This window comes from Melospiza melodia, chromosome 11 (assembly GCF_035770615.1).
Source record: "Melospiza melodia melodia isolate bMelMel2 chromosome 11, bMelMel2.pri, whole genome shotgun sequence".
NCBI lineage: Eukaryota > Metazoa > Chordata > Aves > Passeriformes > Passerellidae > Melospiza > Melospiza melodia.
In genome coordinates this window covers 11260884-11281713 of record NC_086204.1, presented here as the reverse complement: position 1 = coordinate 11281713, position 20830 = coordinate 11260884, and the positions used below count along the sequence as shown (strand labels likewise).

The following is a 20830-nucleotide window of genomic DNA, read 5'->3' as shown; positions in this document are numbered from 1 at the left end:
TATAGTTACTTGATTCTTTAAAAAAATCCTTTACAGGTTTGTACATTATTATTTCTCTCTTACGTACTCATCATGTTCACTCATCTAACTGTTAATTCTGTTCTTTATCACAATTTCTATTAACTTGCCTGCTGAGGAAGTTCTGATTTGCAGTCTCTAGTTCTTCTCCATCTCCTTGAAATCTTTATAAAAATCACACCTGCCACAGGTCCTTTTTTGTAGTTAATCAAGCCCATCCTGAAAATAAGAAAAATTAAATTAGAAAAATCACAAGTAGCAGTGAAAATATTATTTCTGCATTTTTTAAAAATTTCTCAGCAGTAATATTTGCTTCTGTTGGTATGATGCAACAGACTTCCATTTTTAAATAATGTTTGTATAAACATTCAGACACACCTCCAGAACACACCCCCATCACCACAGGCAGGAGTCTGGTAACCTCCCAAAGCTCTTCTATAGTTAATAGATTTTTCCCTTCCCTACCTTACAAAGCATTTATTTGCCCTACAGCCTTTCTAGAAGACCTGGCTTCTCCTACGTTTAGAAAAAAAATATTAATGGCTAATTTTTATGACTTTACTAAATTTCTCCATCATTTCTGGCCTACCTTGGTACTTTAACCTGTTATAGCTCGTTTGTACTCTTTTCTTTTTTCCTTCATTTCATCATAACTGATGATTGTTGTTTTTTTTTTTTACCCTTTCTTTACCCTTTGTAAATGTATTTTCTTATAAAGTTTTTTAAATCTGCTGCTAACAATGTAATTTTTATAAGAATCCTGTTAAATAGGTTTGGGGGTATTTTGATACTCACTTTACTCTGCATTTACTGTAAAATACAACCAGCTCACCAAATCCCCTGCAGACATTCTGCCCCTTTAGCTTTTCCTTGCATTTGTCTCTAATAAGTGTCTGCATGATCTCTTCTCCCAGATCCATACACCTGAGACATGGACCAGCCCTTCCAGCTATTTCAAATTCCTCTTCAGGTTAAGCATGCAAGGAAAGATTTTGACAAGGAACATGGATATGATAAAATCAGGAACAAAAGCTTGATCTCATAAATGTCAGTCCAGCTTTCTGTCAGATCTTTGACTATCAGCTTTTATAGCACAAACTCACTGTGAAAGTGAATAGAGCTTTACAGGATTTACAGTATAAATTTAGAGGGGACTCATAGCTCACACAAAAGTACCATGATGTTCAGTAAAATATTAACAGCATTGCTCTTTCAATTTCTCCCAAATCAGCACAACTTTGAGCTGTTGATAATGGCCTGTTGAGTTTTGTTGATAATGGCCTGTTCTTCTCTAATGTTGGACTATAGTCAATGGTAAAATAATTTTAAGAGACTTCTGGAAGAAGCCAACCTCCTTATATTTACCTTAGCTTCTAAAGAGAATAATTAAATTGTTAATAAAATTGTTACCTGTAATCATCAGGTGAGAAGTGACAGTGCTGGAAGTTTAAAGATGTTACAGAGAAGAGGGAAGATTCTGATCCTAATTCAGTTGTTGGCAATTAATTTCTATAGAAGACTACTTGTATCTGAAGTCAACTTGAAATAATTATATTAAAGGGACTGTATTCATTAACACCACTGACGTCAACAGGCAGCTGAGGTCCAGGATGATTAAAGTGTAATACCCAAAATTATGTTGCATTTTTATAACTACATCTTGGACAGGTACTTCTTGATATGCTTTTTTCTTCTTGCCAATGACTTGTCTGTCTTTTTGTTCAGATGGACAGGGAAAGCCATGGAAAGCTGTTAGATACTACAATAGTCAGCTCTACAGAAGTACAAATCTGACACTAGAAAACCTGATTACTTTAGGATTACATTGATTTAGCATGTTTAAATTCAGAGCAGAAACACACCTTAACATTAGGCATGCCCCTGTACCTAAAGTAACTCTGAAATCCATCAAACATGCAAGCTAGTATTTTAAAATTTAAACTTACAGGTGGACAATAGTAACAACTGCACTGATGCCACTGGCTGAATCTAGAGCCAGCATTTTGATTTGCACTTGCCTGTACATCAATTTACCCACTTTATTCCCTTTCTAGAGAATGAGTGGAATAGTTTTCCAAATCTTTCATACTTTTTAGACATTTATCTGTATTTTTCCAGATTTACAGATCTCTCTGTGGACGACCCAAAACATTGTTCCAGCTCATGGAACCAGTATCCAACTAACCTCTGTTCTTACACTCTTTCCTGCTTAAATTTGAAACCTTTTCCAATAGACTCAAGGATCTATTCTTGCCCTTCAAAACTTCTAGGTTATAAGGAGTTCAGCCATTATCTCTTTGGAGGAGGAATTCTCCCTTTAACAGGTGTTTAGGTGAGCCTTAAGAAGCAGCACCAAGCAGCTACAGATCAGGGACACACAGGGGCTGAAATAAAGAGCTACCAGGTTTGTTCTCACATGCACTACCCAGTCCCCAGATACACTGACAAGTGCAGGAGGAACCAACTCCAGTGTCCTCAGTACAGAACAGCAGTCCATAGGAGACAGTTCAGTAGGGTGTTCTGTTCATGAGATGCTGCACCACTGAGCTCTGAATGGCTCACATATTTTAAATGGGAATTCAACTTGCTTTTTAAGCCAAAGGATCTTTGAAATAGGACTCTTACCTTGAAGAATTTAGAATTTCATTTCCAAGGAGTGTGAACAGTTTCATCACATGCAGCTTAAAGAGCTGAAGCTGCATTTTCATCATGAGGCAATCTCTAAGCATCTAAGGCAGACAAGTTACTCTCACAAAATTCAAAAACCTAACTTACTTCCTACTGATTTCAGAACAGGAGAATCCCATAACGAGATTTAAACCGGGACTCGCTAGTGCAAGGATATTCATCTTGAGGGCAAGCATAGCATCCTTAAATCAGCTCCATTATGTTGACATTACGCAGCAAAGCCCAGCTCTGCAAGGAGGCTTCTACTCTCAGAAAGAGCATCCTATTCCACATATCTTAGATTACAACAGCATACTGCAACATACTGCAACACAAACATCTCAAAAATTGAGCTGGATGCTTTGAAATGCTTCCAATTACATTTGCACACGTGCCTTTGGTACACAACTAGGGAGAAATATGAAAGGTGGCATGTACACTGCATAACTTCTGCAAAGGTATGAAAATTTGGGTCAAGATTTACACCACCTGTCAAAATAAAGCCATATCCTGCAATAATTTTTCTGCAATGACCTGAGAGCTTTGCTAGTTCATGCTAAACCATTACTGATTTAAAACAAAGTGCAAAGACACTTTGAGAAGTGTACTCCAGTTATATCTTTTATTCAGTGGCAAGATGACAACTTAGTGATGATGCTGCAGCCCACGCTGCACTGCACCATTAGAAGGACCCTGAGTGTTTTGCAAATACAAAACATTGAACCAGCTAAGATGTGTTGAGCACCTCCCTCACCTACTCCTACCCGCCCTGGCTTTAGCCCAAACCCTTCTCCAGAACTGTTCCAGTTCCAACTACTTCCCCTCATCACTCCTCCTGCTGTTTTAGCTAAACAGCTACTCATTCTGTAGCTTCTGGCAGTCTCCAGAAAACCAGCATCCCACTCGGATCTGCCATGCTACCACTTCAGAAATGCTGTCTCACAGCAGAAAACCTTTGCCTTTCACACTCCTGTCATACCCTCACTGCACTCTGGGGCTGTGTTTGAAATCTGAGCAGGTGCTGTGCTGGCTGGCCCTGCTTGCCAGCCCTGCTTGCCTTGGGGTTCCATGGAGCAGGAGGAGGCCCCATTGCTGTTTGCCCCCAGGGGTGGTCCCTCACAAGGCTCCAGGCCTACAGAAATTCATCCTACCTGGAATGAGAGCCTTTCCTGGCCCTCCACTAGCACATGCAGGCAGCAGCACAGATGTGTTGCAAATCCCCTCTTGCCATAGGAGTCAATGTCAAGGAATACAGAGTTCTCAGGGAGCTGGGATATGATCAGTCAGGTTTCCATTGCCATCACTGCCAAGGCTGCTGGAAGAGAAGGACAAACATGATAGGAGCTGTGAGATCTCCAGTGTAATGCAGAGGGTTCTCTGGGGCAGATGACAGCACTGGACCCAATGATATAAACTTGTCAGGAAATACAGCTTAATCATCATCCCAGGTCTGTTGTGCAGAAATTTGTCTCCTTTTTCACTGAGAGTTTTAAAAGAAATATAGTCAGAACATGATGTTTTGAAAGTGCATTCTAAAAGTACATTTTCCTAAAAATTGAGTGGGTTTTGTGTGACCCTTCCTTTTCCAAGCCAGAGGTTTGTGACATTGCTGCACACACAGATTCTCAGGAACAGAAAATGACCAAGGTCTTGGTTTCTCAGCCTTAAGTGCAGGTGGAAGACTTTTTGAGTAACACAACTACTTCTTTCCATCATTAGATTTAAAGCTATTGATACAACATATCTTTGGAAATATCTAGCACATTATCTACAGTAATTTATTAGATAACAATTAAAGGAGATATCCTTGATATTTTTCAACTGTGGCATGACTTGACAAATTAAAAATTGGAGAAAATAATTTTAAACAAAATAAGGAAAGTACTTTGAAGTGAAATCACACTTGGCAGTTATCTATTCCTCAAGGATCCCAGGTTATTTCAGTCTTCGTTAATAATTAAATTTTAACACCTTTGTGCATCATAATTGATAAACAGAAATATAAGTACGTTAATCAGCATGCCAAAAGCAATGCTAGAACCATATAAAGCTCACAGGGAAACAGCTCTTACTCATGAGAATATAACTCTGGTCTTTTTAATATCCTGAATTACCTTAACAGTTTGTCATAGTATGCGATATCAACATCCATGGTTAGAGACATTATCTTTAGTTGGTATGCTGATAGAAAGAACTTTTCAGATACTATCCCAAACAAACCATGCTATGTACTCTCTAAGACAGGTCTGTGTTTATTCAGATCTTTTTCTACATTATAGCAAAACTTTAAAGTTGGTTAAAAATATTAATATAACTCTGTTACTCTTGAAACAACTTATTAGTGGTAGCCTGCGTATCAATATTGTGAAAAATCTGTAGGTTGCCTCTATGCCTGCCTCAGCTCTATTGGTTGGTGTGTAATAATGAACATCTTTCAGACTTTTGTTGAACTGTGTGATAAATCTAAAAAACTGTGTTTTTTAGATGTTTTCAGGTAAAAAAGCACTGGCTAAGACTGTGACATTGGTTACACTTGGTAAAACACTGCAGAAAAACTGGTGTGCCTGAAAAAGATTGCATTGGAAAGAGAGGCACTGTTATCTGGGGTTTCCCATCTAATGGTTGCTCTGTCATGAAGATAAATGCACAATGATAACCCCAAGCAAGTCTGTGCGCAGCAATAAATAGTTGATGAAAACTAGCATGAAGCAACTAATAGCTTTAATTATTTGATACATTAATTTATTCGTTCTTATTTTTGCAGAGTGCTACATGCCAGCTGTTTGAATCATCTTATTGGTATTCTGATGAAAAGAGTGAAAAAGTAAAGCATTGCACCAATTAAAATCCCTCTCACAAGAGAGCATGTTATCATCTGGTATATCTCAGACAGGAATTAGGATATAAAAATCTGCCTGTTGAATTCATTTTTTAATTTTAATATCATACAAAAATAGACAACAGGTAATATTTTTATAGGTCAGGTGAAGCAGAGTGGATAAAAGATTCGCATATCTTTACTGTGTACCTTATGTATGAATATGAAGCAGCTGAAGTTCTGATAGGTGAGATTAGAAGGAGATACAATACACAACATTGGTATTTGAGATTGCATAAGATGATTAAATACTGACAATCACATATGACAATTGGACAAGATTGCATAGTCCTTTTTTAAACTACATAGTTTAGAAACCTTTTTAAAGCTGACTGTCAGCAAACTCCCCTGGAAACAATAATCAACTCTGCTGTTGCATTTATCTAATCAGCAGTGCAATGTAATAAATAGAGCAGGAATTCACAGGACCTGCATCATTCCCTCCTTTTGTTTGCACAGGCAAGCAAAAGGAGGGAACTCATTGGACTTTCCTTGGCATCAACTTCCCCATTGTTCACTAGCAATAAGAAGTTCTACTCTGAATAGCTTTGACATCTATAGGGAAGTGTTTTTATCCCCATTCTAAAGCTGGCTCAGCAAAAGCACTCTGCAGCATTTCATTCACATTCAAAACAATAAATCAATGTAGATTCATTCAGAAAGATCTCCTGATTCACAGCATTGTTACTTGAACAAAAAACTCCATCCCTCACTTCATACATGTTGTAGGAATTATGCAATCTTTTACCTTTGTCTTTGCATTGTAACCAATGTTCACACAAATTCAGAATGTTCATCTCCTGAGAGATTCTACACCATTAACTTTACACACTGGTGCTTTTGTATCCTGTAGGAGAACATTGTCCTGATATCTTAAACCTTTCTTTTGGCAAATGCACACAGAAGGAATATATAATGACATATAGATACAAAGTTGGCTTTAGCTTTCCTTGTGGTCACTGCAAAAGAGCTGATCAGTCACACTTCCATTTAGTTACATACCCATCCCACTTTAATACCCTTGATAATTACTGCAGTGCAGTTAAAGATCGTTGGTGCTTCCATTACAAATGCTGGGTTTATGTAGTTTAGAAGTTGATCATAACATATATTTCCAGTAGGTGTTTTTTTTCAATTGTTCAAAAGCTCCCATGCAATTGGCTTTCAGACAAATGAAAGCCAAATGCGAGAAGAAAGTTTGTAACTTTCAAATTATTTTAGATTACAAATTACTTTAGGATAGCAGTAATTATTAATAGAAGCCACCAACAACACATTCTGTCACTCTCTTTTACCCCTTCCCTAAAAAAATTTAGGGAAACACTTACTAAAATTATTCTAATCCCCTAAATCATTGGGGAAGTATTTTCAGTTGTGATTATCTTGCCTTTGGTTTTGCTGCCAAATACAGTAACAAGTGTTTGGGGCTATTTAATAGATTTTCAAAGCCTTCAGTGTAGTGTTAACTGGGAAGAATGGCCAAAAGAGAAACTATTTTCTCTGCAAACAAAGACAAATTCTTTGCATTCTTTTGTGCCCATAACATTATTCCAAATCAAACACCTTAGCAGCCAAGGATGCAGCAACATTCAGCCTTTTATATAATTCATAATCATGTATTTGAATTGCTGACCTTCGCAAAATCCTGCTTTGGTTTGTTTTCCAGACTTTCTCCTGTGGTTTCGTGCTCTGTAAAAGCAATACTTGTTGCAGGTCTGTTTCATAATTCTTGGGAAAATCAAGTTCCAAGAAAATCCCGTTGTTGCACATGAAGCAGAAAATGCTGCTGTGCAGGCAAGGTCACCCTGCCAGCCCTTTGGACAGGACTGAGGTGGCCACAGATGTCTCAGGAGGAACAGCAGCTGGGCGCTCCCAAATGAGCCCAGAGCAGGACAGGAGGGGTAAGGGACAGCAGGACAGGAGTTTCCCTGCACACAGCCCCCCAGGCCAGGGCAGCAGAGCAGCTCCAGCTGCAGCCACGGGGTCAGGTACAGCCTGCAGGGCTCAGCTGGAGCTCAAATGGGAATCTGCAGCAGGCAGAGGCTGCCAGCAGAGCAGGGCCCAGGAGCCCCTGGCAGCACTGCTCCCCACTTACAGCTCCCCAGAGCCCCTGGCAGCACTGCTCCCCAGTTACAGCCCCCAGAGCCCCTGGACACACCTGCCAGCTCCATGTACATGTCTGAAGTGACTTCTGGAAAGCCAATGGCAGTAGCTGCTTGTATTTAGGGAACCAAATCCCATCCTCCAATTCATAAGGCCTTTTATTGACTTCATCTTTTGCATCTGAGCACTTTTTGTGCTTAACTAGTTTTACTGACAGTGGTTACACCTAAACCCTGCCCTTGCTGCTGGCAATAGAAAAAAATAAACAAAAAAGCCAACAACAACTCTGAAGTTATAACTGCTTCTTTTCCTAGTTAAGGGAAGAGAAGACAGGTCATGTGAGAATGTTCATTTTTCTCCAGGCAGAGAGGAATAATGGCACTGCAGCTTCCAGCTTTGTAAGTGAAATATGAATGATAGGGGCATGTAGTCCCTTCTGAGCAACTAAAGCTGATATGTAGTTTATTGCTCTCCTGAGATTACCCTAAAGTATGATCAGGGTCATACCAATTCAGTGGTGCTCTTTTATAAGCAAAGCAATAAAAAGAATAGGGAAATTTTTCTTCCCCCCACTTTGGGAATCATCCTCTTTTGTACAAGTATGAAATTGGAACCATCAAAATCAGAAAACCACAAGGTTAAATCATTCATTTCCTGAAACCATGGAAGATTGAAAGGTATTAGTTCAACTATAATTCTTAGATAACTAAATCTGGATTTGTTTTCATCCATCTTAATACACAATTGTGTAGTTTTACCAAAGCTACTGTGGCTATCATGTATGAGTATCAATTCCAAAATTCAGTTTTTCCTCGTGTCCTTTGTAACAGGTTAGATGTATTTCTTCTCATAATTCTTTATTAATTAAACCCAAGGATTTTAGATTAAGAATAGAGATGAAAAATGAGAAAGCACAGACACAACCTGTGAAAACCAGTAACTTTCTATCTCTGCTATCCTCATACCATGATTAAAACCCCCCACATATTCTGTACAGGATTTTGCACTTTCAGTGGTGAGAGATAATCAACTAAGCTTACCCATGTGGATGCTAGGATAAATTACTGCCTATCTGTAGGAGAGAGGAATCACCATCCATTCTCTGGCTGTGTGCTGGGCAGAACTCTGAGTAATAGCTACATTTTCTTGTAGAAACTCTGAAGACTTCACCTGCAATTTGATTAGAACTGGCTTGGCTTTGAACTGCCTGTTGTGCAGAAAAAACAGAAATTATATGTAGGCAAACAATCTAAAAATTCTACTGGAAATTTTCAGTGAACACAGTATCTCCATTACTCCCCTATTCATTTACTCTCTGATAACTCAATAAAAGTGGTTTGATAAAAAATCAAGTGTCATTTCAATTGTGTTTCTAACAGGCATTTCTAAGACAAGTCAAGATGGAGATGTCTGCCTTTAGAAACGACTCTCGCTTGGTCAATGTTTATTTCCTTGTATTGCTGGCAGTATAATTAATCACAACATTGTTTCAACTTTGCACCAGAGATCTTTGTATTAATGTTTGTCATTTTGTGACCATAATTTTGACACAGTAAGATATGCTTTAGGCTTGTACTTGTCGGCAGTGATTTATTTTGTCTTAGCTTAAGAATGTGCTTTGGTAGAGAAGTGCAAACCAGTTTTATTTTCATGCTATCAAAATCATCTGCCTTGTCTTGATAGTATCCTAAGATAGTTTTACTACTACAACAAATGATGAATTAGTGTCACTTCCAAGCAAAGAAATTATTATGAATATCTCATTTATAAGAACAGTAGCTGTTTTTCATATCAGGTATGTTTGTGGATTCAAAGCACTGAAGAAGTCTGATCAACACTGACACATATTCACAGTAGTAAAACATTTTAAAGCCATTTGGCAGTAATGTAAACAGTAACAATAAATTAAATTCTAAACACTGGAATAAAATAAGTAAAATGAGTCCTTCTAATTGGAAGACAGGCAGGGGAAGAAATCTCAGTGACAAAGGCTTCATCTCAGTTATTACTTATTGGTTATTCAAATGAGTAAGATACTTAAGCTATAAAAACCTGAAGTATTGTCATGTTCTGTGCAACACGAACTGTAGGAACAGCAGCTGTAACCTTTCAGGAGAAGCCTGACTACTGTTTTCCCCATGCCCTTATATCCTCTTACCTGACATCTGTGCTACATGGGTGAAATCTCATAAGTCAGTGGAATGCCATGTAGACATATTCAACACACAGCAATTATATATTGTATTATTATATACAATTATATATTGTATTTTCAGGATTTTTTCCCAAATACTGAAGGTATTCATTGCTGACTGTGGCAATTTGAAATATTTTGATTGCAGTCACTTATGTTCAACTGGAACATGCAACTGGGTACAATTTAAAAGAATTTGACACCTTTACATTCAAATGAGACTAAGTCTTTTGCATTCCTCAATTCCATTTCTGCCTATTTGACAAATTGTGGTGAAAATGTTGCTAATACTGTCACAACTGCAGAGGTTTTCTAGCTATATATGTATGTGCAGATGCTCACATTCTCATCAGGCATACACACAAGCTTCATTCACTGCAATTTCTTTTATATTTTGAGATTGTTTTTATCATTTATTGATTAAATGATCACAGATTTAGAGAATAATGCATGTTAGTTACAGGCTCCTCATAGTATTCACAGGAACTAATTCTGCATTTGACAAGAAATCGCTTGTGCTTGGCCTGGATTTACTGTACTTATTTATGCAGTGAGATGAAACCTCCCTATTTTTTCATGGCATTTCAATGTGCTGTTCAGGGTCTATATATAGACAGCCACTGCTTATGTTGGAGCTACCTATAAACATCATTACTGAAAACATGGGTTTCACTATGCTGGGTTTTTACTCACTTATGCACAGACAGAATATTCTGTTAGCATGTGTGCTGAAATCTTCCTCATTCATGAGTGCAAGTAATATTCTTTACTAAATAGGAAGTACCAAGGCTACAAATGCATTACAGAAAAAACCAGACAAGAATAATTTCTTTAGCCATGAAACCTGCATGCTCTCAAAATTATGAACAATGGATGGAATCCAAGGTCAAAAACTCAGTGGTGCTAGTAACAAAAACCACTGACAAACAGTATGGAAAATTCACTGCAGCAGAAGTCAGGGCAAAGCTTGCATCAGTGCTTTAGAAAAGACAAATATGTTGTGTAATATATTCAAAGCTGTCAACCCAGCAAACCTGTCCAGGGACTGTGATACTCATGATCTGGGAGACAAAAAGGAGGAAAGTGAAGGGATGGTTTTAAAAAGAGAGAGAGGGAGAGAGAAGTCTGTAACAAATGATGTGACAAAAGGCGCACACTGAAGGAAAATAGTGATAGAAGCAAACGTAGGAAACACTGTTTGAAATTTAAGTCTTAAGAATTCAAGAAAGGAAGCAAGGACCTATCATAAAAACTTTTCTTTAAAAACATTAATGATCTTTATGTTTTTCCCACAAAGAAAATTTCATCATAAATCCATATTTTGATGCAGAAAGAGAATACAATCAAAAAAATGTGCCAATAGCCTATCCCACCTGAACAAGATGCTGCTGTAGGCAAGCTGTACAAAAATTAACGTAGCACAAAGAAAGGTAGAAATGTTATTATCTTCCCTCTTGGATGGCCTTTAGGAAAGACAGGAGTGTAGAAGAAACTGTATTTAAGCTCTGTAGCCCCTTGTTGTTCTGTCTGGGCAGCAGACAGAACCTAAGGCCCTGGGTGTGTGCTCTGCAGCTGCCCAGACACAGCAACAGAAGGTCCTCAAGCCGAGAGCACAAGGCTGTGCCAGGTGCCCCCCCAGACTGAAGAGAGAAATCCCTGCATTTCTTCTTCTCTGTCTCTGTTGCTGCCTCAGAACTAAAATCAGCCAGAGCTGTCTAAATCTTTTCTTTCAAGAAGCTGCAAAGATATTAAAGTTGAGTTTTGGAGACTCGGGAATTTTCATATATTATTCAGATTTGAACATTTAAGAGGAAAGTAGTAATTTGTGAAACAGCTGTGTTGCTCACAATATTTCATTTAATTCCCAATATAAATTCTGTGAAACACTAGCACATTTATGGCAGGCTAAGACTATCCCTTGAGCTGGCTCAAAGATGGGTATTTTCCCTTGTTTTCCTTTTTTGTTCCATTCCCAAATTCATTAACATTGCAATTAAAGATCAAGAATAGTTTGTGCATAGCACATATAGCAAAGCATGTTGTGCCTTCCTTTCTGTCTTCTTTGTGAAGTGTTTTAAGGATCCTATAACTGAACCATAGTTAGATTGCAAATTGATGAATTATGAGAATAATTTTAAAACAATTTTCTTTCGTTTACTTTAAATATTTCACTTCATGCAGTAGCACAGATCTGGAGACTGTGCTCAGAAACATCCCTCAAAAAGGCCTGCAAAGCTCTCCAAAACAAATGAGATTCCTGTTTTGGTTTATAAGTGACCCGTTTGGTGTTATGGCTTCTAAGTAAGGAGGATCTGCCAGCAGATCCACAGCTAGTTCAGCCACACAGGTCTTAACAGTCTACAATGTGATGACTTCAGAATTAAGTCTTTTACTTGTGTCACTTCTCCATGTTTCATTCTTTGGTCAGAACTTGGTGTCTGATGCCATTCAGATAATCATTAGTCAATACTAAAGTTTTCAAAGTAATCATGACCATACTTTTGGAAAGGTTAAAATGGTATTAGAGTGGGTCAGAATAATGATAAAAGAAAATTGGCAAAAAATAATGGGATTTCATAACATTTCCAGATTTTTTTCATATAATTTCCAGCTCACAATTGCTATCTGCATGATACATATATGTGCATACATGTCTGTGTGCAAGAGAAAGAGAAGCACAAAATTAGGAAAGCTGTGACAATACAAGATCAACAATTCCAGAATTTTCAGCTATTTTGCTGAGACAATAAAACCTACCTGCATTACTGTGGGCAAACATTTAAAACATTCATATAAGAATAACTATGAACCTTTTGATCCATCCCTTTTTTAAGCACATTTCAAAAACTTCCTAATGAGAAAGAAATGGTCTGATTTAGAAATCAGCATCTATAACATTGTATCCAGAATTTTGTGTCAGGCAGAACAGCCAGCACAGAGCAAAATACCTCTTCAGCCCCTCATCTCCACTCACCTACAACTATAGACCAGATCTGGGCTAAGGATCTCTTCAAATAACAGGCTGTAGTATGCAAAATAAATTTTGAAATAGGAAAGATATTTGTTTTATAATACATTTTTAAAAATATGGTTTACTTCATACTTGAGAAATTTGGATAAATTACTCCAGGCAAAATGTGAAGCGAAACATCTCCTCTGCTGGTTAAGAAGTGGCATTTAGTGAACTGTTGAGTCCCACTGAGTTTGTCAAGGCAAACAAGGATGTGTATTGATGGGACAGATATTTCACAATTTTCACTGCCTGAACTGTAGGAAGCATCCCAGCAATGAGTAGTCCAGAACATGCAGCTCCAGTAGCTGTACCATCAGATAAAGTACTTTGATTTTGCATATTAAGATGACTAAATATATATAGTCTAAATAATAAAGTCAGCTTCAAAAATACATACCCTCAGTTATAAGAGATTTAATGCAAATATTGACTGTATTAAAATACAGTTCTTTTTTCTGCCTGTTACCATGGTATTTTTTGGGTTGTTAATCTCATCACATTTATTTGGTGGGGACTTACTGTTTCTTACACATTTTTTCTAAAGTATGAGTAGAACATTAAAATTCAGACATAGAATCATCAACAAAATGTGTTGTTGTACCTTAATATTCAATTTTTTCCATTGCAATTCAGAAACTGGACAACAGTATTAAATCCATAGCTCTTAGTAAAAACCTTTGACTGCTAAAGGACTCAGTAAAAAAAAATAATGATTTACTGGTCCCTCTTAATTGCATCTACGAATTTCCAACATATTGCATTATTTGGCCCACTTGGGTGCAGAACATCAGAAAGCAGCTATTGGAGAGACCTTCTAGGGTGAGAAAATTATTTTTCTGAAAGCAAGCCAGGACACATAAGATTACCAGTGAGGTTAGTGGTGCACAGAATTGTGCAGATTTATGTAGAACTACGCCGCTTAAGAACCCGGACTATTTCATTTGTAGTTCTCATTATATTTGGACTGCTTTTAAAAGTAATTAAATTAATAATTGCAAAACTGTACTTCTTTGTAGCAATAAACAGTAATGTTTAAGATAAAATTAACAATAATTTCTCTATTCTGAATTATTTAGAGCATTTTAGGCTAAGGTATACATAAATATCACATGATGTTGAGTCTGCTTCTTACTCCAATAATCTGTTCCCCAATTCTCCAAGTTAAAGCTTTTACTGTTACCTTCTACCTACATCATAGGTGCAAGTTCTTTACTAAAATTGCCTCGCTGTGGAAGGCAGGGCTGTAATCCAACACATATCATACTAGTGATATCATCTGAAATAAAACACAGATTGACACATTTAATTAGTATGTTGCTCATACCTCTGCATTGTCACTCATGAAATATTTGATTTCGTATTAAGCAGTACAAAGTAAAGCTGTCAGCTTTTCAAATACTATAATATTATGCATGTCTAAAAGTTTTGCCTGTATTATTGTCTCCTAACTCCCTTGTCAAATCTGATTTCTGAAGTTATTATCAGGCTACAATATCTAAGATAGCTTTAAGGTGCCATGTACCAAAGCAGCAAATCTAATTAGAATGAAATATTTGATCTATAATGGAAATAACATTATCTTTTATTTCCACATGTCTGTACCCTATAATCCCCATCCAACAGCATGCTGAATTTCCTGCCTGTGCTTGCCTTATTTTTTTTGCACAATTTTTTCAGATCACTAATACATGTAGTTCTTGATTATAAAACCTTCCCTCTCATGCAGATCTTTTTACTTCAGCAAAGCCACATTGCATTTTTAACCACTGTTCGTGGTTTCCAAAAGCTCTAGACACATTGCCCCTTTCATATAGCACACACCACCTAGTTCCAGTTCAGTAATAACGATGCAGACATTAGCACAAGGCACGTATTAAAATTCTTATTATTTCATTATTAAATAGTCCTTCATATAAAATTAATCAATACTTTAGTCAGTGGTGTTAAGTGAATTCGATGGTTTTCCAAGAATACAGTCTTTAGGGGAAAGAAAAAGAATCCTAGTATTTGAAAAAGCAGAGTCCCTTATATGTCTCAGGAAGAGGAGGGAGGAGGAGCCTCAGTTCTGGTGAATTTCTGCTGAAAACCAACTTACGCTGCTCTCTGTTCTGTCCCCCTTCCCCCGGTGTCTTGCAGCGAACGTGTGTGACAACGAGCTCCTGCACTGCCAGAACGGCGGGACCTGCATCAACAACGTGCGGTGCCAGTGCCCGCCGGCCTACACGGGCATCCTGTGCGAGAAGCTGCGCTGCGAGCGGGAGCCGGGCGGCTGCGGCGGCCGCAGCTCGGCCCCGGGCCGGGCGGGAGCGGGGCCGGGCCCGCGGCTCCTCCTGCTGCCGCTGCTGGCGCTGCTCGCGGCCCGCCCGCCCCGCGGCTGCTGAGGCCGCGCCTCGGGCCTCACACCCGGACTGTGCACGGCCCCGGGCCGCGGGAACGGGACAGAACCCCGGCGTTCGCCACTGGAATCCCTAAAGGAAAACACCGTCAAAATAACCACACAAACTAGGAAGGCCGAACTGAACTAAGCCATATCACTCAGTCACAGACAGGGCTGCGAGCGGACACTGCTCCCCTCTGCCTCCAGACACGCTGGCAGCCGCCTGCTCTGTCAGATGGATCGGCTGCGGGACTGACATGGCTTTGACAGCCCAGAACCCCAACGACATCCGCTACTCCTCTGGTGCGCTCCTGTACCTCCGCCCGGCGTGTGGACTGACCAAACCAAGGCATTCTTTGCTGTCAGTGCATTGTGGGTATAAGGAAATCTGTAAAAGCTGCCATATTGGCCTGCTTCAGTCCCCGAATCCTTTCCAACCTGTGCTTTAGTGAACGTTGCTCTGTAACCCTTGTTGGTTGAAAGATTTCTTTGTCTGATGTTAGTGATGCACATGTGTAACAGCCCCCTCAATACAACTCGAGCCAGTCATATCCTTGTATACCTTAGCAGCACTGCATCAGTAAGATGCTGTGTTCACCTACTGTACAAGAGTGGCTATAGGACAAAAAGTGTATTTATCCTTTTGTATTCAAATGAAGTTATTTTTCTTGAAATAATGTACAATGTAGATTTTTTGTATTATTGCCTATTTGTGTTACCAGACAATTTATTAATGTATTTAATTCTAATCAGGTAAGAGAAAACTATTACTTTTTATTTAGTCCTTTTCTTTTCCTTTCATTTAATTGTGCAGAGATTTCTCTGTATGGGCAACGTGCTGGCATCAAAGAATATCAGTTTACATATATAACAAGTGTAATAAGATTCCACCAAAGGACATTATAAATGTTTTCTTGTTGCTTTAACACTGGAAAATTTCAAAGAATAAAAATTCCTGCATAAACAGTTCCAGGATGACTTACTGCTCTTTCTTAAGGCCTTTTTAGAAAGCAAACAAACAAAGTTTATGGTTTTACCATTCAGTATCTGGAGGAAACCCAGATTTCAAAGTGGAAATTACATCACAGCTATCTAATCTCGCTTTAATTTTACTGCTGTTACTTTGTGAACTTAAAATGTTAAGGGCATCGTTTGCTCGAGGAAGATTTCATCAAATCTGAACCTTGAAAAAGCTCTGAAAAGTTCGCATCTTTGTTCTCTCAATTAATCACATACATTAAATTCCAAAACTAAATTCTAATATCATAGAAGCTGTTTTTTAATTCATACCTTTTTTGTGGACTCTGGCAATAAGCAGATAGATCTACAGCTTACATTATTTCTCCAAAAGCTTCATTAAAAAAGATATGTTTATATATGTACTATTCTGCTTAAGAAACTGCAAAAGCAGCAGCAATCACAAAAAAGCACCAAGATTTAACTTTTAATAAAGTCAGATTTAATATTTAGAAAGACTGTCAAAATATACAGCAGCGAGTAGATAAAAAGTGCTGCTCCAGCAAATAAAGTTTGTTTCAAGTATCGCCCAAGGTGTAATAAATTCTTGTTACTGCCTTTTATTAGGCCAATTACTGAGTGTGACAGAAAAGAATAGCAAGACTAGAGAGGCAAGCCAAAACCACAGCAGTGTTTCAAAGTCCTGGGAAAAAAAATTTCTAAAGGTAGCAGGACTGTGTGAATTCATTTCCTGGCAATTTTCATCATAATGGTTATAAATATTTTACCAACATAATAGTCTAGTGTAGAAAACAATTAATCAGCAAAAGAAAAACTCCTGAGAGAAATAAATTCTACCTGGCTGCCTCTTTCAAATGGTGAACTGCAGAATTTAGGGCACTGCTTTCTTGGAGAACCTCTTTCTGCTGAGGAAGCAAGTTTTGCAGGACAGTACCCAGCCTCCAGAAGTAGGTAGGGAAACCAGGTCTTCATTTCTAAAAAGAAATAGGATTCTAAAAGAATACTATGAAGATGCTGATGACATCAAGCTGCTGCCTCTTCAGGCTGTCGCCCTGACCCTCCATCATGTACCAAGTTTGCTGTTCACACTTGCACTCATTTGTGGGCTAAATAAGGTAAGGCAGAGAGAAATGGAGTGCTCTGCTGGTTGCCAGCCATGCCTATGTGAGATTGCAGGTATATTTTAGAAGTATGTTCATGAAAACAGAAGAGTACACTGAGCAGACTCAATGAGGAATATAAATGTTAATACAGGTGACATACAGAGCTGGAGACTACCTAAAACTAAGTGGATTTCTGATATAAGATGGGGAATTAAAATTTTCTTCTATTACCACAGACCAATTCAGATTGTGTAATTATTGCAAAAGAAGTGCTTTAATTGTGATTATAAACTCAAGGCTTTGTGAAAGTGCTACGTGAGCATGTTATGCTCATTTGGTTAGAAGGGATTCTGCCAGCAGTGTTGAAGAGTAATGAATATAAGATCACAATCAACTTAGCTACGTTTCAGTTTCATATACTTGGGATCTTTTAAACCAGGGCAGAGTATATGGCTTTCCACATACTTAGATACCATTTTGTGCATTTTATCCTCCTTTACCTGTTAATAAAATTACCATTTTTTACAGGAATACATTCAGTGGAAAATCATCTTATCAACCGTGCTTTACTTCAGCTTCATTATTTTTTCCTCTAAACTTTACTAAATGAAAATTTGAGTGTAAGTTTCTGCTACTGTATTCCAGGTATATTTCTAAAATTATGTGTGCATCCTTGAGAGAGATTACAGCACTCAGCATTACTTTACCTGCGATCTTTTACTTAACTTGGTGTAAAATGAAGGCAGAACTTGTTCCCCACTTCAGAAGCTGTGAAAAACAACAGATTCCTTTTCCTGAGCATGCAGTAGGATCTCTCCATGATAACGTGCAGTCGCAGCATCTGTTTTATTTTTCACCAGAAAGCATAGACCCCTTGCAACATATTGAGGTTTCTTGGACTGGGTATCCTCTCCCTGCAAATGCCTGTAAAATAGCAACACATTCATGATGCTGAAAAAGGCCAACGCAATCCCTAGGCTACGATTTTGCTTCTGTATCAAAACAGCAAAAGAAACCTACTATGAAATTATAATTTTCTGCCTGATACTTCTTTCCTGGAAGGTTTCTGACCAGGCTTCAGATTGCTGAGTTGTCCAGATAACAGGTCAGAGTACAGTGACCCTAAAACTAGCACTCATCATAGATTTATTCAGTTATATTAGTTCCAGCTGGTTTGCTAAATCAGTCACTCCTAGTCAACTTGCTATTCCTGTGTTTGTACCTAGAGAATTGGTTCTGATCCAGGATCCACATGTTTAACATCTGAAAATGGGGCAAGGTGCTTCTCCCTGAAAATAGAACTGCAGATATTTCCACTTCACACCAACCATCTTTAACACAGGGAATTTAAGAGAGAGGCACCTGTCTTCCTGTTACCTAGTTGTTTCAAAAACAAACTATCCAAATGGAAAAAAAATGTAGTCAAATGCAAATTGACCCCAGATGTTGCCTTCAAAAAAATAATTGATCTAATACTTTATTATGACGGAGCCACCAGTGAGAAGTTATTTCATGTAGTGAACAGGAAAAAAAAATTATGTGCAAAAGATCTTCAAATTTAGAAAGAGTTCTTCTGCTTGCATATAATTTTATACATCTTTCTCATAACTCCAAGACACCAGGGGGATTTGTTATAACCTCATTGGGATTCTAGGTTTATTAAAACTATTGAATTAACTAGAATCATCCATGCGTGCAGTTTATTCACCTGTGAGAAATGTGAGTAATACTTTTCATAGAATATGCAAGACCAGATTTTCAGGCAACCTTCAGCCTAGCATTCATGTTTGTCCTTGCAAATGCAAAGTTACAGATGTAAATATTAAGACATAATCAATTCATTCCCAAGAAAAACTGTACATTTAATTATTTATGGATGCAAACATCTATCTGCTACAATGCAGATCTAGTATTATAAATTAGAAATTTTATATTAACCAACAATACCTTTCCCACCCTCACAGAGTGTCAAAAAGAAGAGGCTATAACTATATGCAAAACAAACAAGTAGAGAGGCAGCATTTTGCACCATATGGTGCATTTCATTTAATGAAGTGAAAGTTCATCACCAGAGCAGTATGTTCACCAAGACACCATTTTGCCATAATACACAACAGATAAAATTCCAGTACAAAGCATATGTTTCCCTTAATTGTTTTTCTGGCCATCATTATCTATACAGACACAAACATACAGACAATGAAATACTGCTTGAGACTTTTTACAGCCTCAAATGGAACAGGGAAGGCTAATTTATGCAACAGATTGTAAAGGCTTGGGGCTTGAGTTTCTGCACACATTGCTATCCAGTGGTCTTCTCTGAGGAGGACTGGGATAAAGATCACACCGTGGGATGTATGGGAGAGAACCAAAGTGCCAGCCCAGCTAGGGAAAGCCCCAGCAGGGTGTGGGCCTGGAGCAGGGGCACATCTCACATGGGGACACGGCAGGCACCACTCCCCCGTCAAAGCCTTGGCAGCTGTGTTTGCAGATGTGCTGGTGCCCCTTCCAAGACACTCCACCACACAGTGCTGCCCAGTGCAGCTGCTGGACACATGCTCAAGTCTACTGTTGCCACTGGAAATACACTTCTGGTATTAGAAGCAAACTGTTGTTGAGAAACTGAAGTAATAGCAGTGTTTTCTAGGATGGGAAAGAGGGGCAGAGGTGGGTTCTGGGGCTATGCTTGTCTGCTTTGAGAAAATGGGACTGGTTTGGGATGAGTCTTTTCCATTTCTCATATAGTGTAATTTTCACTCAAGTACTCTCTGCAAGTATTTGTGACATCCAAGAATAAATAAAATTTAATGTTTATATATATGAACATGACTTCTCATGAATTAACAAAAAAAAAAAAAACCTCTCATCCTCTGATTTCTGATTTAGCTCCATTAAATGAATGTGTTTTTTTTAATAAATTTTTCTGGTTAGGACATTGTTTTGAGACTAACGTATTCTCTGCATTCAGAAGTGCCACACCATTCCTCCACTAAACTACCTGATGAGATATAGATCGTTCAGGCCCTTACCCTGACAGGTTGTGTAAGCCATGTTCTAAGTTCCCTGGTTTTAAGAAGCCTTGATCTAGCTGATGCTTTCACATCTCTAAGTGGCTGTATTCGGTGTTACCTGAACAGATCAATGAAAACATTCCAAGCCTTGTACATCTACTGGGAACATGGCTCACCTTACACCTGAAAAGAATTGTAGATGCAAAAGTAGTGGCTGCTGCCTGTATTAGTTGTTTGCAATTGACAATACCAAGAAATCTCCTTCAAAGGCTTGGGTCCCTTTGACTGGATTGTGCAAACACATTAAAGGAAAAAAATTTATTTGCTTGCGATAACTATATAAATACAAGGTTAAGTCATTCTTACAAGATTCTAATGATACTCAAAGTGAAAGCACTTACATTTATCACAAGTGGGATACTTCAAAAACTCTCAAAGATACAATAGAGCTAGACTTTTATTCTCTGTGGTCTCTAAATGTTCAGATA

General features: G+C 38.2%; 1 protein-coding gene and 1 long non-coding RNA gene across 4 annotated transcripts in view; one reads left to right on the top strand and one right to left on the bottom strand.

Moving 5' to 3' along the window:
* NTNG1 (netrin G1) overlaps nt 1-16219 on the top strand; it is a 148113-nt gene extending 131894 nt beyond the window's left edge. For all 3 annotated transcript variants that reach the window (XM_063165578.1, XM_063165580.1, XM_063165579.1), the window contains one exon: nt 15010-16219. In XM_063165578.1, the coding sequence (XP_063021648.1) occupies nt 15010-15254 (245 nt within the window). In that variant the 3' untranslated portion in view covers nt 15255-16219. The remainder of the gene's footprint in view (nt 1-15009) is intronic.
* LOC134423011 (uncharacterized) lies at nt 132-15099 on the bottom strand. Its single transcript, XR_010028980.1, has 3 exons — nt 14969-15099; nt 3837-3997; nt 132-237 (listed from the first exon to the last, which is right to left on the bottom strand). It is a non-coding gene; the product is annotated as an uncharacterized LOC134423011 (long non-coding RNA).
* Nucleotides 16220-20830: the final 4611 nt, after the last annotated feature.